The 26447-nt window shown below is 35.2% G+C and overlaps 1 protein-coding gene across 6 annotated transcripts in view; it reads left to right on the top strand.

Moving 5' to 3' along the window:
* LOC106881821 (nonsense-mediated mRNA decay factor SMG5) overlaps positions 1 to 26447 on the top strand; it is a 1052345-nt gene that overhangs the window by 61747 nt on the left and 964151 nt on the right. For all 6 annotated transcript variants that reach the window (XR_016242357.1, XR_016242356.1, XM_089354248.1 and 3 more), the window contains exon 18: positions 10156 to 10234. Coding sequence is in view for 4 of the 6 variants with exons in the window: in XM_089354248.1 (XP_089210374.1) it covers positions 10156 to 10234 (79 nt within the window). In the remaining 2 variants the exon portion in view is untranslated. The remainder of the gene's footprint in view (positions 1 to 10155; positions 10235 to 26447) is intronic.

Below are 26447 nucleotides of genomic sequence, written 5' to 3'. Positions count from 1 at the left end.
ATCTGTAAGCCTCAGTTGTGTGTGTTTATGGTTAGCCATATGGATATGGAAAATAGCCCTGTAGCTGCTAGCTTTATATTGTAACAGTTGCTTGAACCTGGTTGTTCAGGTTGAGTAGACTTATGATCAGACATTCTAACAATGACCATCTCACCTTTTCATATATATAGTTTATCTCAGATTACATTTTCCAATACCCTTTCCTTTTGTAAAGCTGGCAGAATGTGATTTGAGAGTAAGTTAGCTGTTGTTTCTTGCAGATTGAGCTACCCGTCCACATAGTGGCTCACTTCATAATATATGCGAAAGTCAAGTTAGGCTGACAGTGTTCCTTTCTCTCCAGGCTATTTTGACTAAGATCAGAAACCATAAGGGTGAAGAATAACAGAACTGAATTAAATTGAAATGCTATGACCACGAATTGAACTTGCAGCACAGACGCAGTTTGCCGAAAGCTTAATACCTCTTTTCGGCACTTGCATGTATAAATGTATAAAAAATAGTCTGTCTTTAAGTAACAAGTTAATACTTTTCATGATTTTTGCTTTCTGATCTCCCACCAGCTACCCTAGTCTCATTAATTGGATTGATAAACTGATTTTAGATGAAACTGAAATGCTACAAATAATCTCTATCAAGACTATTTTGTTTTTGTGTGCATTTACTTCGTTTTCGTTTTGTGTTTTTCTTTTAAGTTGCTTTGGAGAGAGAGAGAGAGAGAGAGAGAGAGGCAGGAAAAAAATTATTTTTCTTCTTTCCTCTTTCGCCATTCATTTCGTTCAAGTTATTTCAGGCCATAGGGAAAATAGTAGTTACCTCCCTTGGGTCGTTTTGTCAGTTGCATGAGCGTGGGGTGGTGGTGGTGGTGGTGGTGGCCTTGGCGACGGCGGCGGCGAGGAAGAGGCATAGAAATTAAAAGACCTCCGTTGTTATTTTCCAATAGGAATTGAACATTCCCAGCTCACCCATCCCCACCCCACTAACTCATTCAATCATGATTATTGTTTTTGTCATATTCTGCAAGATAATTGAGTTAGGAATCCCACCATCACCTAATTAATTTTCTGTAATTTAATACAGAATGTCAGGTGCTGGAGAAAAAGCGTGATTAAAAATTATCTTCTCTTTCGAATTTGATTTTTAATAACTCAGAGAATATTTGGTAGCTGTCTATTATTATCATTATTATTATTATTATTATTATTATTATTATTATTATTATTTGACTATTTATTTTATTTTTTTTGGCTGCAGGTGTCTGTCTGATGAGTGCATCAACCTTTTACTTTCTGCTTTGTTGTTTAGTCATGCATTCATTCGTATTAATTGTGTGTGTGCATGTGTGTAGGAGGCATGTAAATTAGTCCATCAGTTCTGTATTCTAATGAAATGCTCCTCTTTTTCTTTTTTCTTTGTCCATAGCATGAAATTAAGAGTATGGAGCTGTTTGACTAATTGCTAGTGATGATACGACTGATGATGGATTAATTTTATCGTATTCATTATTACAATTTTGTGAATATTCCAAATGATTTATTATAGCTGCTGCTGTTGTTGTTGTTGTTATTATTGTTGTTGTTAATATTAGTGTTATTAATTATTGGTATTTTGTAATATTTAGTTATCTCACATTTTCAGATTCTAAAATTGCATCAGGGAAGATTTTACCATTTTTTTCTTCTAGTATTTGTGAATTCAGTATCGGTAATATACTGTGGTTCATTCAATCAACTGCATCTTCTGCCAACATTTTTGGCCTTGAGCCAATGTTGGAAATCATTATTTTTAATGCTGTAATAATTAATCTTGTTAGATTATTATGAGTATTGTGGTTGTTCATCATCATTGTTATTTAACGTCACTTTTCAATTCTTGTATGGGTCATACAGAATTTGTTTTCCATGTTCTGATGTCCTTCCTGTCATTAACCTTTGCTTGTTTCCCTGCAAGGTAATATTTTCCCATAACTAGACATGTTTTTCATGCAAGTCTGTAAACAAAAACCTGACAGTAATGCTCATTTGCAATCACTACATGATGTCATGACTAGGGTACACACAAACCGATATACATATATATATATACAAAGAGCATCTTTCAGTTTCTGTCTGCCAAATCTACTCACAAAACTTTGTTCAGTTGGGGCTGTAATAGAAGATACTTGATTAAGATGCCATGTTGTGAGATTGAACTGGAGACTACATAGTTGAGAAGTAAACTTCTTTAAAACATGGCCATGTCGGCATCTATTCTTAGTTGATATTAATATTACTATTATTTGAATTATATTCCTATTTGCTTTGAGACCAAATTTTACTAGTGTCAACTTTTGTCTTTCATCATTCTGGTTTTGATAAAAATAAGTAGTGAGGTTGATTTAATTAACTGTACTTTGTCCTCCCAAATATTTGTGTCTGGAGCTGGAAATTAAAAAAAAAAAAGACTTGTTTATTAGTTAGATGAGGAAGGGCAGCAGCTGTGATATTTTAAAGGGCCTTTGGAATTTGTAGGGAGTGGGTGGGTGGAGGAAAGAGAGGAAGAAACTATGCTTGTATGATGGAAATCCTTGTTTACAACCATCATGCTATGTCAAGACAAGGACACACACACACACATACGCATGCACACACACGCATGTGCACACACACACACAGACACACGGGATTCTTTCAGTTTCCATCTATTAAATTCACTTACAAGGCTTTGGTCAGGCCTGAAACTGTAGGAGAAAACATATTCTCAAGGTTCTATGCAGTGGGACTGAACCTGGAACTATATGGCTGTGAATCAAGTTTCTTACCACACAGCCACACTCTGAGAAAAAGCGAACGAATGAAAGTAAGAATGAGAGAATGGAAGAATGAACAAGAGAAAAGAAGAAATCAAGAGAAAAGGGAAGGAAGAGTAAATGGATAAAAGGAAGAATTTTTCTGTATGACTTTGAAAGTTTTTGAAATGATCAAAACTTTCATTATTGCTTTCCAACAGTGTACAGCATTGATGTTTTCTGGTAATATATGTATTACAGAAATTGTGGACTGAAAAACATTCTCCACAAATACAGTCTTGTAGTCACAAACTTTGAGATAAAATCATTGCTTAAGAAAGTGTGAAAAGGACTAATAAAAACACCATATATACTGTGCTATAACTACTGTCAGTGGGTATGTACAATTTGTTTGGTGAATTAAATTATTTTATTTGATTCAACAATAATTAAATAAAATAATTATTTAATTAAGACGAAGAAGCTGTAATTTACTTACCAGAATAGTGCAATCAAGTAGATGTGTAGTTGTGTATGTATGTGTGTGTGTGTTCATGTTTGTAGATACAATATCTCTGTCTGTCTATCTGTAAGATAAATTATGTAAAAATGTCTGGTTGCTCAGACACTAGAATCTTATTCTTTTGCTCTTGTCGGTACAATCTAGATAGATAGTCGAGTCTAGACAACTGGTTAACTAACACCCATCTCTCTGCTTTGCCACAACACTATGTATTCTAAGTATGAATGCCTTCAAGAACTTGTAAGAGAACCTCTATGCTAGGGATCGACCATTCTTTTGTAATAACCCACCTGTGGATGTTTTTCTTTTCTTTTTTAACATTTCCCCCCATACCCCATATCTGTATTACAAGCATGGCTGTATGGTTAAGAAGATTGCTTTGCAACTACATGTTTCTGGGTTCAGTCCCACACTGTGGGACTATGGGCAAATGTTTTTTTTTTTTATAACTATATCCCCACGCCTACCAATACCATGTGAGTGAATTTAGTAGCTGGAAACTGTGGAAGCCTGTTGTGTGTGGTTGTATTTGTTCCCCCTTGCTGTCTGATAACTAGTGTTGGTTTGTTTATGTCCTTGTAACTTAGCAGTTTAGCAGTCATGAGGTAGTTCAATTCCTGGACAGGGCTGTGTGTTGTGCTCTTGAGCAAGTCACTTTATTTTCATGTTGCTCCAGTTCACTCAGCTGTGAAAATGAGTTGTGATGTCACTGGTGCCAAGCTGCATCAGCCTTTGTCTTTCTCTTGGATAACACCAGTGGTGTAGAGAGGGAAGGCTGAAATGCATGGGCAACTGCTGTTTTCCATAAACAACCTTTCCTGGACTTGTGCCTCGCATGAGAACTTCTTAGGTGCATTCCTATGGTCATTCATGACCAAAGTGGGTCTTCACACTTTACCTTTTATTTATCATCATCATCATCGTTTAACGTCCGCTTTCCATGCTAGCATGGGTTGGACGATTTGACTGAGGACTGGTGAAACCGGATGGCAACACCAGGCTCCAGTCTGATTTGGCAGAGTTTCTACAGCTGGATGCCCTTCCTAACGCCAACCACTCAGAGAGTGTAGTGGGTGCTTTTACGTGTCACCCGCACGAAAACGGCCACGCTTTCGTGTATTTATATATATATATATACACACTTTCTTAAGCAATGATTTTATCTCAAAGTTTGTGACTACAAGACTGTATTTGTGGAGAATGTTTTTCAGTCCACAATTTCTGTAATACATATATTACCAGAAAACATCAATGCTGTACACTGTTGGAAAGCAATAATGAAAGTTTTGTTATTTACACCACCTGTCCTCGTCTGTTGTTATTTTTTGTATATTCTCCCATATATATACACATACATACATGAATAAACCATAACCTCCCCAAAAATTGTGCATGTGTTTTGAGTATTAAAAAACATGGTAGTGCTGCATCATGACAATAATTCTAATTGCTAAAATTGTTAAGGGAATCAGGAATAATGACCGACATTTGGTAACACTTGCCAGTTGCCAAGTCAGCAAAAAACGTAGAATTGTTTTGTTCAAAGACTATAAAATGCCACTTTTAGAGGTTTTAGCCATTGGACTGTGATCATGTAAGGGCTTTTCTTTCAGTGTTCTAGTTGATCATAACAGACCCCCCCCCCTTTTTTTTATCAATGTCTACTTACCAAATTACTAAGTTATGTATTTGAAATAAAGTTTCAAACTTATTGGATTATTCAGATAAATGTAAATATGGAAAAATACATACACACACACACATGCAAACGATGTACTTCTACTCTGTATCCATCTATTAAATTCCTCTTTGAAGGTATTGGCCAATGCAAGGCTACAGTTGAAAATTCTTGCTCGAGGTATCACACAATGTATTCAAACTGGAACCCCTGTGGTTGTGAAGCAACTGCCTTATCCAAACAGCCGTACCTGTGAGGATGTTTGCCTATTGCAGCTAATATTTCTTGAATGTTTTGATAACTATTGCCAATAGCTAGGTAGCTAGGTGAACAAAGAGATGTAGACATGAGAGTTCTGTCCAGAGATTCTATAAAATGCCTGCGGTAGATTTCAACTATAGATCTTAGCTGATGATACTCTAATACTTTATCTACTTAACTCGATCACTTTCAGTATTGAATTGGAATTCTCTTACATAAGAACTGATGATAAATAGATGCAGATAACTTTTTTTTTTTATATTTGTTTGTGTGTCTGTGGAAATATATCTGATAACACAGTTCTTCGGCTTTATTCTTAGTTTCATTACAATTTTCCTGTAACCACTTCCATTTATCTGAAAGAACATTAAACTATATAGTTAAAAGGTTAAAATATAAACTCAAGTGGCTTGGGAAATGTTTAAAAGCACTGTATGTTTTTCAGGTTTAAATTGAAAACCTCTCTGTCAATGTATTGTTAGAATCTCCCTTAGTGAATGCCGGTACTGAGATAATTTCTTGGCTAATCGAGTCCACCAGTCTAGTTTATAAATTTCTCAGCTGAATTTGTTTTCAATTACTGTATTTGATGGCATATAAGACACACTATTTTTCCCCACAAAAAAATATGCCTTAAAACATCCTATATGCGAAGTTGATCCTGTATGTAAAGGTTGTCCCAATATTTATATGCCGCCATAAGGTGGTGAACTGGCAGAATTGTTAGCACATTGGGCAAAATATTTGGCACTATATCATCTGGTTTTACATCATGAGTTCAAATTTCACCTAGGTTGACTTTGGATTTCATGCTTTTGGGGGTCAATAAAATAAGTACCAGTTGAGTACTGGGGTTGATTTGACTTACCCCCTCCCTAAATTTGCTAGCCTTGTGCCAAAATTTGAAACCACTATTATATGCTTTAATGCATGATAATTTTTTTTCCCCTGAATATTCACTGAAATGTCTTTAAAAAAAGATGAAAATTATAATTCATCATTAGAATAATAATAATAATAATAATAATCATCATCATCATCCCTATCATCATCATCATTGTCATCCCTATCAAGTAACTACTTGAAGTTACTTAATAGTGATGCATTATTTAAGAAATACTTAAAGCATTATTTCACAAATACAGTTAATTAATTTCTAATTGGAGTAAAAAAAAAAGAAGAAGAAAAAAGAGTAATTTTATTAACAAGATGTATTATGGATATTATATTGTAAGCTATAAATCATTTTCATTAGCATTGCTGATCTCCAAATTTGTGAAGCAGACTTAAACATTATTTTTGCATTCATGTTTCTCTTTATTTATTCCTTCATTTATTAGTATTTTTTCTTCTCTGCGTCTCATGAAACTGGGTTAATGTTCCTAGACATTAGCCAGATTTTTGGTACTCAACAAACTGAGGAGATCTGAAGATATTTGTGTAATGTAATTTGTAAGGCCACTTGAAAACTAGAAAACACTACAAGTATTCTAAGTGGTGGAAATGACTTATTATTGTTCTCAAAGACTTAGCGGTTGTAGCTGGTTTTTCGTTAATCATTTATTTAATTTGTGTTGCTGGCATCTCAGAAATTTAAGCAGCAAAAATTAAAAATTACAAATATTCTCTTCTAATTACAAATATTATTTATTTTTTTTTGTCCTTTTATAAAAGGAATTTGTTTTGGAATTTTAATTTTGTTTAATTTTGCATTCATTCAATCAATTTATTTATTTCTCACCACTTACTGCAGACTTTGTTTATAGGACATTGTTTTTGAATATCATTATCAATTTACTTTTAGAAAATACTTTTTTTTTTTTTTGTACGAGTGCTTACAAACGTTCATGTATTTCTTTTCACCACAAAACATGGCTTTTAAATCTCTCCACTCAACCACTACAGTATTCTTTTAACCTATCTTAACATCAACTTCAGTACAATAAAAACCCCCACTAATAACACAAAATAAAATCTTTACTTCACAAGATTAAAACTAACAGTTCTACCCTACAAATCATAACGCACCACACTATGTACATAGAAACAACACCAAAGAACAACCACTTCATATCATACATCACTTCTTAATGATGTTACCCACTCCACATATATACAATAATGCTTCTTGTCTTTCACCTATTCTCCCCTCACCTCTTCCTTCATCCCACTACTATTGTTGTCATAATTTTAGTGTCTTTGTTTTCATTCTATGCTAATGTTTTCAATTGGTCTGCTGCACAGAACATTGTCAACGGTTTTGGTCTTTCATCGTCTCCTCTGTGAAGACCATTATGCTAAGATCTGATTTTACTACTACTTGTAATTTCCAGTCTTCATCATCTATGGCAGTGGATTTCAACCACATTTTGTCCTTGAACCCTTTTGATTTCTATTTTACTCAGGTGGATCCCAATAGCCATTCAATATTTAAAAAATATTTTAGGAGTGGCTGTGTGGAAAGTAGCTTGCTTACCAACCACATGGTTCCGGGTTCAGTCCCACTGTGTGGCACCTTGAGCAAGTCTCTTCTACTATAGCCTCGGGCCGACCAAAGCCTTGTGAGTGGATTTGGTAGACGGAAACTGAAAGAAGCCCGTCGTGTATATATATATATATATATATATATATATATATGTGTGTGTGTGTATGTGCGTGTTTGTGTGTCTGTGTTTGTCCCCCCCAACATCGCTTGACAACCGATGCTGGTGTGTTTATGTCCCCGTAACTTAGCGGTTCGGCAAAAAGTGACCGATAGAATAAGTACTAGGCTTCCAAAGAATAAGTCCTGGGGTCGATTTGCTTGACTAAAAGCGGTGCTCCAGCATGGCCGCAGTCAAATGACTGAAACAAGTAAAAGAGTAAAAGAGAATCAGAATTGTATAAAAAAATTGTTACAATATTTTGTGCATTGTGGAAGTGTAATCAATTTAATACACATAATTTTTGACAACAAGATCTTATATGGATCCTCAAAGGTCATGTGGACCCTGGTTGAGAACCACTGATCTATGATTAGCCTCTACTAACAATGTATATTACTTTTTCATCTAACACTCATCATCCATTAGCATCATGAGGTCTGTGCTAATAAGCTTCTTATAACAAAATGATACACCATAATTGATTCCTATTGATTCAGTGATGTTCTTGGGAATTAATCTTTTAAGTAAACATGTTTTGTTTCTATCCTTTAAACATTGTTAATTTGCTATTTTCGTCTAAGATTTTCCAGGCACAAGCATAACTGTGTGTAGTTGAGATGTTTGCTTCCCAGCCAAATGGGCAACAGTTTTGACAACTATGGCCCTGGGCAGGCTAAAGCTTTGTTAGTGGATTTGGTAGATGGATGGTTGTCATATATATATATATTGGAGCAGAATAAAACAGTAAATTTGTGAAACTTTTTATTATGCTTATGTGCATGTGTGCACTTGGCTCTTCACATTCCTCAGGCCATTGGTTCTATGAAAAGGTAGATGAGATGACCACCATCATTCTTCAGTGAAATCACAGCGAATGGTGGCTAGGATTCCTTCTATCACAGATTGGTCTATCCTATTTTATTTTAGTGATGGGGAGAAAATCTCCTTGTTTATATATGTGTGTGTGTGTGTGTATATATATATATATATATATATATATATATATATATATATATATATAAACAGGCTTGTCCAAAAGTCAACTGACAGTAAATCAAAACCATTTAATTCCAAGAATTATTTATGTTTACCAACTGAATGAATTTAATAAAAGCATCTAAATATGAAACCTCATAAAAATTTATAAATATCACAAGTTGTCAAGACAGGGAAACATAAACACACACACTCACACATACATATGTATGCACGCGCACACACACACACACACACACACGTCTTTCAGTTTCTGTCTACCAAATTCACTTCCAAGGCTCTTGTTGGCCTCGGGCTATAGTAGAAGACACATTGCTCTAGATATCACGCAGTGGGACTGAACCTGAAACCATGTGGTCAAGAAACAAACGTCTTCACCATACCGCTATGACTGTGCCTATATGACCAAACCTGGGTTGAATACAGTTTCTGTCTACCAAATTCGTTCATAAGACATTGGTTGGCCCAAGATATTTTGCTCAAGGTACTGCTCAATAAGGCTGAATTCAAAACCTCATAGTTATGAAATAAACTTCTTTACCACAAATCTATACTTTTGTAGGTCATAATAAAAACAAGCTATCAAGAAGGTTGGAGAGGGTTTTAGTCTAGCTTAATATTTTATTACAGTGACCCAAGGGTTCTCATATTTTTAGCAGTATATAATGAAACTTGAACCTCTGAAACACTATAATGTAACGAGTGTGCTTTTTAATTAAAATAACGTAAATGTAGTTTTAAGTGAGACGTGATTATTACTAGCTACTCGACATTTAATACTAGTTTGGAAAGAAAGATTTGGGTGGCAATTTTCTGAAGTGCCATTATCTGGTATGAGATCATCGTGAGAATAGAAATAGACCAAGAAGGTGTGATGTAGATAAAATAGAATGATTTCCTCAAGAATTCTCTTTGAGAACTGAATGAGGCAAGACCTATATTTAGGTTTAAAAGTGTAATTTCGGGAAATGGCTATAAATACTCATGAGAAATACTTGAGACAACCAAATACAGAATTGTTGAATGAATTAATTTGGAGATGACTACTTAATGGCAAATATTGTGTGGCTGCTTTTTTTTTTTTTTTATAATCTTTATTTTACTCCCCCCCTCCTTTTTTTTAATGGTCATTTTATATATTGCAGCATCAACTTACTATTTCTATCTTTTGTAGTTTTTGTATCAGTGAAAGATTCTGTTTTTTTTCTTTTCTTTTTTTTTTTTTACTTTACCTTTTTTTTTTTTTTTTTTTTGGTGATGATTTCTATCTTCTCAATTGTTATAGAGTTCACAGTCTTTATGGTGCCGGCTGTCAGTGTTGCTGAATTTCCTGCCACTTGAAACCGATTTGCCTGTTGACAGAGGTAAGCTAATATTTTTGTTGGACAGATTCCTGTAATTGAAGAACAACAGGGTGGTGTGTGTGTGTGTGTGTGTGTGTGTGTGAGAGAGAGAGAGTGAGAGGGTGGGAGGACAGAAGTGGTCGGAGGGGGGGGTGCATTTGAAGCCTCCATCAGAATTTACCAAAGATTTAGTTATCTTCTGTTTCAATGCTTTAGTCCCCAAGTGTCATGTAAGTTTGACTGTTCTACTTGAAACCTCTTTTAAGAGTCTGGTTTAATTTATATTTTTATCTTGTATGATATTTTTATGTTGGAAGATATAACTAATACAACAATGATCAACAGCTGCTAATCAACTTATCCTGGTGTAGAAAATAGATATAAAACTGGTGAAGTATGTGGTCTTTGGTGATGGCAATGTTTTATTGCTTACCTTTTAATTGTCTGATCATCTTCTTTCTGACCTTTGCTAGGAAGAAAGGACTGAAATATAAGTGGTAATGAATCTATTGCTAAAATATATCTTTAGATGATCCTCCTCAGTTCTTCAACAATAAAAATAATTTCTAAAATTTTACAAGAACCCTATAATGTCAGTAATGCTTATGAAGAATATCAGCTATATATATATATATATATATATCTATAATATACACAGTGTGTCCCAAAAGTCACTGATGGGTTTTAATTTTTAGTAACTTCCTTAACTTTACAAATAAATGCATGAAATTTTCATACAATATAAAGGACATAATGGAAATTAATATGCACTTGTCAAATTTTGCAACACCACTACATCACATATGAAAAATGATATCGCTTAAATGGCAGCCATTTTCTGCTTCACATGCCAGTGCTCTTTCCAAAACTTGCACCATAACACCCTCAAGAGTTTCAGACCCCACTTCTCTGATATCTCTATTGATGTTCTCCTTCAGTTGTACCAGGGTCTCTGGTTTGTTGATGTAAACCCTCTCTTTCAGGTTTCCCCACAAGAAAAAAAAATCTAGGTTAGTCAAGTCTGGGGAATGTGAAGGCCAGTTAACCTTGGCATAGTGGGAGATTATTCTCTCTCCAAAGCACTGCCGTAGCAACTGCATTGTTTCTCATGTGGTATGAGCAGTTGCTCCATTTTGCTGGAACCATGTGTGAGGTCTACTTTGAATGGCCTTCACATTCTCCAGACTTGACTAGCCTGGATTTTTTCTTGTAGGGATACCTGAAAGAGAGGATTTATGTCGACAAACCGGAGACCCTGATGCAACTGAAGGAAAACATCCAAAGAGAAATCAGAAAAGTGGGGTCTGAAATTCTTGAGTGTGCTATGATGCAAGTTTTGGAAAGAACACAGGCATGTATAGCCGAAAATGGCTGCCATTTAAGCGGTCATTTTTCATATGTGATGCAGTGGTGTTGCAAAATTTGACTTGTGTATATTAATTTCCATTACGTCCTTTATATCGTATGAAAATTTCATGCATTTATTTGTAAAGTTAAGGAAGTTATTAAAAATTGAAACCCATCAGTGACTTTTGGAACACACTGTATAAAAGACAGTATAACTGGAAACACAACCATTGATTTACAATATACAAAGTGGGTTCCTAGGTTTGGCTTTGGGTAAAAGAAAATACAGGAGGATCAGTTAATTTTATTTAACTTTTCAGTCCCCCTTCCTCTGTAGAATGGCGATGAACTATAACATCAGACCCTGCCACCGGAATATGTGGAGTCTTTTACTAATCTAGACAATATTTTTAGTCTGCTGTATTAAGAGAGAGCTTATAAAGTATTTTGCCTGGGTTGATAAACCCTTTCAGCTGTAGAAATGAGTTGCGACGTCACTGGTGCCAAGCTGTATCGGCCTTTGCCTTTCCCTTGGATAACATCGGTGGCATGGAGAGGGGAGGCTGGTATGCATGGGTGACTGCTGGTCTTCCATAAACAACCTTGCTCAGAATTGTGCCTTGGAGGGTAACTTTCTAGGTGCTGTTCCATGGTCATTTGTAACTGAAGGAGGTCCCTTTATATATATCACCAGCATTGTTTAACGTCTGCTTTCCATGCTAGCATGGGTTGGACAATTTGACTGAGGACTGGCGAACCAGATGTCTGCACCAGGCTTCAATCTGATCTGGCAGAGTTTCTACAGCTGGATGCCCTTCCTAATGCCAACTACTCCGGGAGTGTAGTGGGTGCTTTTACGTGCCACTGGCATGAGGGCCAGTCAGGCGGTACTGAAATGACTGAAACAAATAAAAGAATAATACGATAATGAACTTGTTGTATCCAGTGCTCAGGTACATTACAACTCACCAGAAAAAGTAACCAAAACTGCATGAACAATAGATAGAATGTGCACAAGCAGTGAATAGTGAAAAAGTCTAAAAAAAAAAATGGGGTGGGAAGAAGAAGAAATGGGTGTAGAAAGGTGTAGTGTTGGCGAATTTCAGGAAGCATGGAAGTGCTGAAGGATGTAGTGTCTCGACAGCTAACACCTGATGCAGGTAGTTTATTCCATGCTTCAACAATTCTGAGCATGACAAAATGTTTCTGAAAGTTATGGGGGCTGTGTTGTTTTTTGATTTTGTAACCATATCCATGAGTGTTAGACATATGAAATTCAAAAAGGCGCTCAAAGTTGTTGTTGGAAAGATAGTAGATAATCTTGCAGGTGTCTACCAAGCTTCGTAGAGATCGTTGCCAGTGCCCCTGGATTGGCTCTTGTGCGGGTAGCACATAAAATACACCATTTTGAGCGTGGCCGTTGCCTGTACCGCCTGACTGGGCTTCGTGCGGGTGACACATAAAAGCACCCACTACACTCTCTGAGTGGTTGGCGTTAGGAAGGGCATCCAGCTGTAGAAACTCTGCCAAATCAGATTGGAGCCTGGTGTAGCCATCTGGTTTCACCAGTCCTCAGTCAAATCGTCCAACCCATGCTAGCATGGAAGGTGGACGTTAAACGACGATGATGATGATGATGTCCAGGTAAGCAAGATATTCATCATCATCATCATCATACCTCTTTTTTTTTCCATGCTGGCATGGGTTAGACAGTCTGACAACAATAGATGAGCCAGAAAGCTGTGCCAGGTTCTGTGTCTACTTTGGTATGGCTCCCCTTTCTCAAAATAATTATAGTAACTACTGTTCCTAACATAGGCTAAAGGCCTTAATTTCAGGAAAAAGATATAATCAAATATAGTAACCTCAGTACATTACTGGTACTTTATTTTATTGACCCTTGCCCCCTTCCATGAAAGAATGTAAAGAAAAGTTGACGTCAGTAGGATTTGAACTCATGAAATATCGACTCAGAACAAAACATACTGCAAGGCAATTTTTCTGACATTCTTACGATCCCATAGTAACGCAGTGTTAAATTGATAGAATGTTGTATGACTAGCTTCAATTGTTCCCTTCCTTTGTTGTGATTCTCAACTGATAGACTTAATTCAAGTGTAATATACACCCCTCCTCCATTTTTTCTATTTTCTTTATTTTTCTTTTATTGTTATGAATTATAATATATCTTTTCAACTATGAAACTATTCTTACAATTGAACTGCATGGTGCACCAGTGAACATAATTTGCGTGTTTTGTTAAAACATTTTATTTACCGATCTAAATAATATTCATTCTTAATAAAATTGCTCTTTGGCTTTCAAATGTATTGTATAATAGATAATTAACAAGATGTTCATTCCTTCAACTAAAATGTTGTTGGAAGAAGTTATTTCTTTTAGTGTATGTTTTATAATATATATATATATATATACACACACACACATACATACATATATGTTGAACACCGATATCTATAAATATATTGATATGTATCTATGTATATATATGTGTGTGTGTGTGTGTGTGTATATATATATATATATATATATATATGGATGTTTATATGGATGTTTATATATATAGATGTTATATAATACATAACTATACATGTATGTTTGTGTCTATCAACTCCATGTAGAATATTGTTGTATCTATCTAAAAAGACAAAACAAAACAAAAGGAAATCTATCCTGATTTTAAAAGTCAATTTAAAGTCCTTGATTCTTTTGTTAGTGTACCCTTTCTGTCACAGTTGCAGTGTCAACATGACCCCGAGGGGTTACATTACTTGTCTACAGTGTCAACAAATGTATAACCAAGCATTCATTGCCTTTTACTGTTTCATTACCATGCTCAGAATTTGTTTGGTATTGCCGCTAATTCGATCAGCTTTTATTCACGATTCCATTCCATTCTTAATTGTTACCACATAACCCTTTAGCATTTAAACTGGTCATATTTGGCTCAAATAGTCTTCCCGTTTTGTGTTCATACTGGTCAGATCTGACCTCTCATCCCTATGCAAAGATGTCATTCTAAAAACAGTCACATTGTTGAGATCTCAAAGTTATGAGATTATGCAGGGCTAATTCAAAACAACAGTATAATTTGTACACTAAAGGGTTATTAGTCATGGCAAGCATTTTTGTGTTTGTTAACAAATAGTAATACCTGTGACGGGATTTGAAGTCATAGCTTGACTTTAGTTGATGGCACTTTTTCTTCGGAAAATATCTCCAATAAAACCACCTTTGATCCTATTTGCAAAGTTGGTCCTATATAACATACTTAATGCTCAAAAAACTTTTTTCCTGAACATGTGCTGCTGAAATTGGAGTGCAACTAATATACCCAAGTGCATTTTATGCTATTAAACAAAGTAACACTTTGTTTTCTATTGCTACACCTATTGGTTTTAATTAATCAGATTGAATCCAAGTAAATTAAGTGTATTTAATGCATTTAATTTATTTAGAATCAATGCAATAATTTGAGCTTTCTATTTTAAGATCTGCAGTCCTAGGAGGTTCATGTTTTTATCCCTAGAATTATTTTAGCAGATAAGCAGGAATTAAATCATAAATTATCATTAATTTGTTCTGCAATGTTTTCTTCACATTCTGAATTAAAAAATGAAACAAAACCAAAGCAAAACAAAGCAAGAAACTGTATTTTTGTTTTCCAAAACTTCTAGATTGAAACAAGGGTTGGGTTAGAATTGACACAACTGGAAGTAAAGACCTGGTCTTCAGTGATGGTGAATGCAGAGGCAAATATCGACAGTGAAGACAAAATGCTATGTTTATTGATTGTAAACCATTGGTTAATTTAGCAGCCTATTTATAAATTTAGTTCTGGAGAAGTAAGAGTGGTGGAGTATTGTCATTGCCTTTTAGTATTGTTCAGGGTTCAAAGAACAAGAGTTGACCTTTTTTGTCCCTTCTTCCTAGGTTAGTTAAAATTACTAACCACACAACTGGTGCTGTTTGTTCAATTGACTATATTAGCTCTCTTAGGATTTTCTGCATTACAAAAATGTGAGAAATACCTTAAGATGTTGTTTAATGAGGCAACAATCTCGGCCTGGTGAAGGTGTGTTAGGATGTTGCACTCAGAACCAGGAGGTTGTGGTTTCGATTCCTGGACCAGGTGATACATTGTATTCTTGAACAAAATATCTCAGTTCATATTGCTCCAGTCCACTCTTGTTTGCAATGGACTGGTGTCTCATCCAGTGACAATGTTGTGATCTTGGTCACTTATGCATTATAGAAACTGGGTAATCAGCCCCACGAGTCCTAGTATTTGAAACGGCAATGTTTTGGGGTTAATCATACAGCAGTCTCCACCAGCATGTCATGTTGGTGCCCCTTCCCCTTTCCCTGTACAGTCCTTGAAAGAAGGAAAAAGAAATTTCATATCTTGTAATATTTTTTTTTTCAGCGTATCTAATAAGTAGCTAAATTTTTTATTTACCATGTCATTTATTTAAGTTTTTGGACGTGAAGTTTCTTATCACTGTGCTTGTATCCTGGCTGGCTCTAAAGTAGAAATTTTCAAAGTTTGTTACTTTTAGCTGCTCTTCCTCCCCAACTTAGTCAGGTGACTTGTCTCTAGTGTTGCTTGTGGCATTGTTGAATTTAAGGTCAAAAAGTGATAGAAATAATTCATTTGTATGAATAACTTTGGAAACATTTTAGATGTTACACAAATTCAAACTGCGTTTATTTTTAAGGTGTTTTTATGAGCTTTACATATGTGTATATTATATGACTGATATGGAAGTTAAACTATCACTGTATGATTAACCTTTTCTTTTTCTGTATGTATGTGTATGAAAATTGGTAGGCACATACATACATACATGCATGCATACACACGTAGTCTGGTCGGTTCTAAAATGAATTATCCAAGCAAGTGTTTTTTTTATAGCTGGATGCCTGTCTTAATGTTAAGAACTCAACTGAGAAGTAGAAATAGTACCTGCTTTCAGCTAGGATGAATGAAATAAGTAATGTTCTTGATGCAAGGACATAACACAGTGCCTGTAGCTAAGTTTGAACTCGTGACCTTTTCATCAGTTTTTCAGCAATTTAGCCATGTATCTGAATCTACTTCTCTATATTAAGAAAACAAAAAAAGAAGTTAGAAATGATTTCGTTTCCCTTTGGGATATATATTTTATCTTGTTTGTGTTCCACTGAATTTAATTCATAGGAAATACTTCAAGCATTCACTAGGTTTTAAAAAGAAGTTAGTTTTTTTTTTTTCCTTCTTCCTAATCTTTACACTCACATTAAGTTCATTTTTCTTTTTGTTTCATTTTCAATGATTTATCTAATGCCATGTAAGTGTGATAAGATAGAATTGATTCCTTGACTTTTTCTTATCAGAAATATTTGTTAATAGGTGAATTGACTCTATTTACTTACTGGAACTCTATCTGAAAAGAAAAAAAAAAGTGCAGGTTGTGACATTCATGCCTTTTTTTCTTTTTTAATTTTGAGCAAGTCATTAGTAATGTAACGAAAGTAAAATATTTACACTTAGAAATTTAAACTAGGACATAGAAACTTAACTTCTTGTGGCCTTATCCTCTACTTTATAGCCTGGTTCCACTGTTTTTTAAAAAAAAATATCTTTACTTCATTATCTGAAGAAAGGGCTGTACAAGTCTGGTGAGAGTACTGAAGTTGATATTCTTCTTGAACAAAAACAACTCAACAACTGCAAGAAAGACATGGACAAAGAGGGAATTTCAAAGAACTGATGTTTTGGAAAGATGGATTGGGTATAGTGGCTAGTCTGAATTCTTTTAACCCTTTAGCATTCAGATTACTCTGTCAAATGTTATGCTTATTTATTCACATTGTTTTGATTTAATCACACATTATCTTTGAGATTTTGATGATGTGATTGTTTATTTTTAGTGTGTCATTGTATACTGGGTTGGAGAGGCTCAATCTGGTCAGTTCGAACATAAAACAGATATGGCCTGTTTAAATGCTAAAGAGTTTAATACAATCTGAGTGACACAAGGAGGAGGAGAACAAGTGAGTTGACTATGTTTGAGTGGGAGTGGCACAAGATCAGTCAGCTCCAAGGACCAAGGGCTATAGCTGTAGCAGCAGAAATAGCAGAGATAGTATCTCCGTTGGCTAAAGTTTGGATTGTTGCATAAAACATATCTGAGCTGTTTGTTGTTTGTTAGGGAAGTTATTACCTTGCTTGTAAAATAAGTGGGGTTGATGATAAGAGAGGCAACTAGCTGTAAAAATGTCTGACCCATGCAAGCATGGCAAAGTAGACATTTAAAACAATAGTGATGATGATGAGAGAGATTATTAAGTCTGCCAAATCCGAGTGAAGCCTGGTGTAGCCATCTGGTTCACCAGTCCTCAGTCAATCGTCCAACCCATGCTAGCATGGAAAGCGGACGTTAAACGATGATGATGATGATGATGAATGTCTTATATTGTTTTTTTTTTCATGTTAGCATGGATTAGATAGTAAAGAAAATTCATATATTTGTGTGAGATATTTACCGATGAGAAGGTATCAGAGGTGGTTAGGGAGCAAATGGCAGATTAACAGGAGTACATTGGATAATAAGTCCAAATATAGACACGGATCTGTAGATGGAGACTTAATGGGGATATATTGGGTAATAGGCCAAAAAATATATATATACCTTTAGCTTACACCACTGTCATCACTTTAATGTTTGCTATACTGTTGTTGCTCAAGTGGGTGGATTTCTTTCTGCACTGCATGTCACCAGTCATCCTCCAAAATAAAATCGGTTATATCAAAATGAAAAACAAAATGCATTTGAAATATATTCACACACATCAGTGTTGGAACATAGTTCTGATGCATTTTGGTATCTGAAAGAAATTTTGTTACCAATGGCAACACAATTTCCTTGAGATACTGTTGATGCTATAGGTATATGAAATACATTCAGATGCTGAACACATGTCTAAAGAAAACATTTCTTTTCTTCCCATTTGTTAACAAGAAGTACATTGCTTGGCTTCAATCAACTAACTTAGTGATTCTCAAATTGATCAAATACCAGGGCTCTCCACTAACATATTAATAAAATATTTTGGCCCCTCCCCCTACTTTTTATTAACGAGAAGGCAAAATAGTTTACATGCATGTAATTCTTTCTTCAGGCACCTCATTTCTTAGAATTATGGTTTTAAAAAGTTTTCTGTTTTTGATTTTATTAACCATAGCAGTTTGCCTAAGTCCTCTCTCTCTCTCTCTCTCATATATATATATATATATATATATATATATAAATAAAAAGACCCCCCCCCTCCCAAACAGCTCTCCTATGCAGTGTGTTTCCCATGAGTTCACCATATTAGTTATTGAAAAGGAATCATAGTTTGATTCTAGAGAAGGACCAGGCAAACAAGCCACTATATTCCAAGAAAGCAAGCAATAAGCTCAGTTAATAATGATAGGGATTATACAGAGTACCTGTGTTCAGAATTGCTATATCCAGAATTGTTAAGAAGGATCAGTCAGAGAACAAGTCTCATGCTAAAAGTTGTGGTGGCATATATGTTAAGAGTTGTTTGAAAAAACTTCATAGTCGGAATTCTTGTATCACAAGAATTTTCATGTAAATGGTGTTGTGGTAATTACTAGTGCACCCACTCAGTCATGCGTTTATGCTTGTGGCCCCATTAGGTGGTGCACAGACAGTACAACAGTAGAGCCCTGCTCATATCACCTTCGAAGTCAGCTCACTGCTGCCTCCATGACATTTTAATGTCCCCTTTTTCTTGCTTGTGTGAGTTATATACAATTTGCTGGGGAAGATTTTCTCTGGCTGGAAATCCTTCCTGTCACCAGCTTCCATTTAAGACGATGTCCTGCCTTGGATGGTTGTTTTCATAAAAGACTGGAAATAAATGATACTGTTTATGCGAGGGTGATGTTCATTTACAACTATCATGCAATACCATGACAAGGAGAGAGAAAGGGAGAGGGAGAGAGAGAGAGAGAGAGAGAGAGAGAGACCCACACACACCTACGACGTTTTTCAGTTTCTGTCAACCAAATCCATTCATTAGGCTTGGTCAGCCTAAGGCTGTAGTAGGAGACAGCTGCCCCAAGTTTTCACATTGTGGGACTGAACTTGAAACCATATAGTTGGACAGCAAACTTCTTAACCACAAAACCAAATATTTTTCATAATGTACCTGCATAGAGAGGAGCACATCGGATGTAGCTGTGCTTGTCACTCCATTTTGATATGTTATTTTCACTTTGTCCTAATCCGAATTACATGATTCTGCAAATTTAGACATTTATATTACATGACCAGATGAGTAAGTTTGCTTTATGACTGGAATGATAGATACCATGTCTGTTACACACACACACAGTCAATTGTGGATATAGTGAAGATGGCAGATTAATTTCCATGTTTTAACTCTTGACCAACTGTTCTCAAGCAGGGTTCAAATGACCCTTGGGAGTCCATATAAGATTCTGTTTATGTGTAATAAAATCAGTTATACTTCTACAATAAACAAAATATTTGGACAGTTTTTTTTTAAAATACAATTTCTAATAATATTCACTAATAAAAATATACTCTTTTACTGGTTTCAGTCATTTGACTGCGGCCATGCTAGAGCACTGCCTTTAGTGGAGCAAATCGACCCCAGGACTTATTCTTTGTAAGCCTAGTACTTATTCTATTGGTCTCTTTTGCCGAACTGCTAAGTTACAGGAATGTAAACACACCACCATCGGTTGTCAAGCGATGTTGGGGGGACAAACACAGACATACAAACATATACACATTCATATACATATATACGACGGGCTTCTTTCAGTTTTCCGTCTACCAAATCCACTCACAAGGCTTTGGTCGGCCCAAGGCTATAGTAGAAGACACTTGCCCAAGGTGCCATGCAGTGGGACTGAACCCGGAACCATGTGGTTGGTAAGCAAGCTACTTACCACACAGCCACTTTTTTTTTTTTTCAAAGACCAAATGATTACAAGGGTCCTACCAAGCAAACTAGGAATCAAAAGGGGTCCGTAGGTTAAAAAGAAAATAAATAAAAATAGGTGGTTGAGAACTGCTGCCGTAGACAAATCCAAATCAAAACCAGTGACAGGTTTTGAATCCCAGATCCTTTTGTTTTACATTGGTAGCAGTTTAACGACCCAATTACACTGCTTCACTTGAAATATTTCCCATTTCCCCCTCTTCTCTATTCTTCTTTCTTTTTATACTCCTCTTCTTATCTTTCTACTCTTACCCGCCTATTCCCCCCTCTCTCTCTCTCTCCCTCTCTCTCTTTCTACTTAATGTTCTTCCCTGACCCTTTCTCTTCCCATTTCTCTCTTCTCTCCCTTTTCTTACACAACACACACACACACACACACACACCCACTCTCTCTCTTTTATGCTTTCTTCTACTCCTTGTTTTCTTCCTGACTCCTTCCTCATCTACTCTCTCTTTTTCTCTCTCTCTCTCTCTTTCTCTCTCTCTCTTTCTCTCCCTCTCTCTCTCCCACTCTCTCTCTCTCTCTCTCTCTCTCTCTCCTCTCTCTCTCTCTCTAGTGTCCTCTGTCCTCCATTGTTCCTCCTTTTCTCTCTCCTCATCCCCTCTCTTTTACTAATTTCCTTAAGCCCTGCTTCCCTTCTCTCTCTCTATTATCACATCTTCCTTCCTTATTTCTATTAGAATACTTTAAACTGTCTGTCTCTCCCTATCTCTCCCTATCTCTCCCTATCCCCTCTTCCTATTGACCTTCTTTCTTCCTCTTCCTACTCATTCCCCTCTTTTTCCCCTTCTGCTTATGTGCATCCACCCTTTTCCTCCTGCACCGTTTCTTCTCTACACCACCACCACCACCATCACTACCATCACTTCTACCCTGTAGCAGCTGTTCTGCACCGTTCTTGCCAGCTTCCATTAATTGTTATATACATCATGTTTTTAAATACCCATCACTGTTTACAACACTTCACTATTTTCTCATTTCCCCTTCTTCTCTCCTCCTCTTCTTCCTCCTCTTCCTCTCCAGTTATTCCTTTTATTATTTATTATTATTTGTTGATTATTTTTTTCTTTCTTTCTCTTCATTTTAAGTTGAGGGAGGTCAATATAGAAACAAGGTGGAAGAGAAGGGTGTAGATAAAGAAAGAGATACATTACAAATTCTGTGTGTGTGTGTGTGTGTGTGTGTGTGTGTGCGAGCCCAAGCATTATCATCATCATCGTCAATACTGCCATTTAATGTTAGTTTTCATACACACACATATGAGTGTACACACGCAGAGAGAGAGAGAGAAGGAAAGAGGGGGGAGGGAATGAAAATAAGGGACAGTGAAAGAATAGATTGATGGAGAGGGTCTTTGACTGAGAGAGAGATATAAGGATACAAAAAGATGCAGATTGATGGGAAGATTGAGGTAAAATGATAGGTGTGTGTGTGTGTGTGCATGAGAGAAAGGGTGTCAGAAAGGGATACAAAATGTGTGTATGTATACATAATATATATATATATATATATATATATATATCTTGTTGGGCTTTGGGAGAGTTATTAAGCCAGTATATATATATATATATATATATATATATATATATATATAATGTATATATATATATATATATGAGTAGGGTGTCAGAAAAGGATACAAAGGAGTAGGAAAGGAAAGAAAGACTGCTTAAGCTGTGAATAAAAAGGGATGAGAGAGAGAGAGAGAGAGAGAGAGAGAGAGAGAGAGAGAGAGAGAGAGAGAGAGAACGTGGAGACAAGAGAAGCTGGGAAAATAAAGTGTCTTTCTTTTTCTCTCTCTCTATCTCTTCCATACACACACACATACACATGCCATACACTCTTCTTAAAGTAAACTAAAGAGAAACAATAGGAAAACATTAAATACATTAAAAAAAAAAAAAAATTGGTTCACTGGAAGTGAAATTGTTATTTAAGCTGTTTTTTCCCTTTATTTATTCTAGCTGAAGATGTTTGCTTTGTTTTATTGTCCTTTATTACATCAGAATTGGCTAGAGAAACATCCTTTGGATAACTAACTGTTTACTGCTTCTTCTTCTAATAATTACAGCACACATTCTGTTCTGTGTAAGGGTGTGTGCATCTGTATATGTGCTCTTTTGGGTGTGTGTGTGTCTATATATATGTATGTATGTGTGTGTGTATATATATACATGTTTATGTGTGTGTGTATATATATATATATATATATACATGTTTATATGTATGTATATGTGGGTATACATGTGTGTGTGTGTATATATATATATATATATATATATATATATATATACATGTTTATATACATGTATGTGTGTGTGCATATTTGTGTATGTGTGTATGTGCATGTGTGTATACATATGTATAGATGTGTGTGTATACATATGTATATGTGTGTGTATACATATGTATATGTGTGTGTATATACATATGTATATGTGTGTGTGTGTATACATATGTATGTGTGTGTGTCTATACATATGTATATGTGTGTGTGTATACATATGTATATGTGTGTGTGTATACATATGTATATGTGTGTGTGTATACATATGTATATGTGTGTGTACATACATATGTATATGTGTATGTCTATACATGTGTGTGTCTATACATATGTATATGTTTGTGTCTATACATATGTATATGTGTGTGTCTACATATGTATGTGTGTATGTCTATACATATGTGTGTGTATATATAAATGTAAACATATATAAGCACACACATAAGTGCATGCATGGATCTGTTGAAACTTAGATGCATAATATAGACCCTCATGGATATGTACATTGAACATACACACACACACACACACAATTATATATGTTATGCTTACATACATGTGTGTGTGTGTGCGTGTATGCATATTTATATAAATAAAGAAATGCACCTGTGAATATACAAATGTGTACAGATACATGCATGCATGTGTACACCAAGATATACATACACCAATTACGCTCATCTCATTCTTCCCCGTCCACCAACCACTGCTACCACCATCGCCACCCCCCCCCGCCCCCATCTGTTTTTTTTTTTCTTTGGGAGAAATTCTTGCTGGCATATGTTGAATAGGTATGAAATATAGCATACTGTCGCTCTTCTTGACACATGCACATACATGTAACTACATAGGCACACACACAGACCCACACACACATGACTGCACAGAAAAGAATTCATCAACATTTGTATTTCTATGTGTGTTCCTCTGTGTGTGTGTGTGTGTGTGTGTGTGTGTGTGTGTGTGTGTGTGTGTGTGTGTGTGTGTGTGCAAGCACACACATACTTACACACTGGTATATATGCTTTCCAATTTAAAACCTTAATATGTATAGTGATTTTTTTTGTTTTTTTGTTTTTTTTTTACTTTTATTTATTTTTATGTTTTTAATGGATGACATCTTCATGATAGCATTCTATACACACACACAGATTTATAAACATTCATCTTCTACATATTAACTTCTACAGATCTTCTCCACCTACTTGTGCTTTCTTTGAGATTTGTTTCATTTTCTGTCTTACATTTCTCTTTTTCTTTTTTTCCATTCTCTTCCTTTTTTTCCTTTCTTTTCACAGTATTTATTTATTTATTTCATTTATTTACATATTTTTTTTAAAGCTATTCAATTTTATTGAATTTTTATTTTATTTTTAATTTTCTTCTTTATTTTAATTCATCAATCTCTATTCAATAATTCTTTTTCCTATAGTAGTCTCATTGAATATTTTTCATTCTGATTTCAAAAATTTTCCTATATTTTTTTTTCTTCATTTGTTTGTTTCTTTGTTCTTATGCTAGATTTTTATTGTTTTTTTTTGCTGTAATTATTATTATTATTATTATTATTATTATTATTATTATTGTTATTATTATTTAGTTTTCATATTTTAATGTTGATATTCATTGATTTACATTTAAACACACACGCACATGCAAAACACACACACACACACACACACAGAAACACACAACAACAACGCACGCATAACCACACACACACACGCACACACACTTAAAGATGATGGAAACAAGGAAAAACAAGAAATCCATTCTCTCTATATTCCCTTTTGACATTCTCTTTCAAACCCTTTTCGTCCCCTCTTCTCTCTCTCTCTCTCTCTCTATCTTTCTATGTCTCTCCTTTCTTCAAATTTCTCTTCTCTTGTTCACATTCACCCCTACCCGCTCTCACACACCTTTCCCCCCTCTCTCACTATATTATGAAAGCCAACAACATCCCCCTCTTCAACTGCTCTATCTTCATACCCTACCCCCCACCTTTGTCTTCCACCACCACCATCCTCCTCCTGCTGGTTTATTTATCTATTTATTAGTATTGGTGAGTGTTTGTGCGTGTGTGTGTGGTGTGTGTGTGTGGTGTGTACACAAATATGTGTGTATGTGTGTGGTGTATAGATTATATATGTGTGTGTGGTGGTGTAATATGTATGTAATTTTGAATATGTGTGTGTGTGTCTTCTTTCCCAAATAATTCCCATCAAATAGGCAAACTTAGAAAATCTATTTTCAGATCAACCTAATAGATTTTCTTTTCATAACCAATTTCAATGTTTCTTCTCTTGATATTTAGGTTTCCAAGTTTTTAATTTTCTTTTTTTCCTTGTTTTTTTTTCCTTTTTTCTTTTTTTTTCTTTTTCTTGTCAGTCTTTATTTTTTCCTCTCTTTTCTTTTTCTTTTTTTTTTTTGGTATTTTTGTGTCTTATTTTCTTTTCTCCATAAGATCACGGAAAAAAAATATTTTTCTTCGTATTTCTGTTCGAGGTTTTTTTAATTTTTTTTTTATTTCATTTCTTCATCTGAGAGATGAACGCCATCTCTATTAACTTTTCTTTCTTCTTTAGTTAATCTAATTTAAATTTTTTTTTCTTCTTTTCACATACAAACTCACTTCTTTTTTTCTTTCCTTCTCTTTTCAAACACTCACCTTTCTTTGGTTTTTTTTTTATTTTTACTATTATGAATTTCATTCTTTTTCTCCTCTCCCCTAATTTCTTTTTCTCTTTCCTTCCTTTTTACTCTTTTCTTTCTCTAATTTTCTTTCTTTCTTAGCTTCCTCATTCATTCCCATTCTTTGTCCTCACCCATTTCCCTCTCTCTCTTTCTCTCTTTCTCTCTCTCTCTCTCTCTCTCTCTCTCTCTCTCCTATTTATTCATAATATTTCATTTATAAATACTCTATTTATTCTATATTGTGTTTCCAAATCCCTCCTTCTATATAACTTATCCAGACCCCTCCCACTATTCTACATTTCGCATTTCAATACTACCACCAATTTTATTTCTAGGCTCAAACATAAAAACGACAAAAACAAAAAAAGTACCCTAAAGAAAAAGGCTACCTTTGACCTTTCTTCATTTTATCATTCTTTTCCGAATCCTTTTCTGAACTCTATCACATAAATGCATGCATGTGTGCACACATGTGCATGCACACACCTGTAGCTGTCAACTTCCATGGTACTCTTGCAATCCCATCTTTGATGTGGGTTTGTTTGTTTACCCATAGTTCAGTACAATTACAGCCAGCCATCACTTACAAGGAAGTATGGCTTGGTAACCTGCATCATACTTTCACTAATTGTTTTAGGTTCCTATGAAGTCACAAGCAGACGTAGATACCCTATCAGGGCTCTTCACTAGAACTGCTATACTATGATAGTTGGCGGAAGAGAGGGTTGCACCTGTTCTTGGCTGAATAGAGTGAAGTAGTGTGCAATGGTGTTTCTTGCCCAAGAACACAATGCACTTCTGTCTAGGAATCGAACCCAAAACCTTATGTTAATTAGCCAAACACTACAACCACTTGG

This window comes from Octopus bimaculoides, chromosome 6 (assembly GCF_046866305.1).
Source record: "Octopus bimaculoides isolate indiv1 chromosome 6, ASM4686630v1, whole genome shotgun sequence".
NCBI classification, from domain to species: domain Eukaryota; kingdom Metazoa; phylum Mollusca; class Cephalopoda; order Octopoda; family Octopodidae; genus Octopus; species Octopus bimaculoides.
Note: the sequence above shows the minus strand (reverse complement) of the source record. Positions and strands in the feature narration are given on the sequence as shown.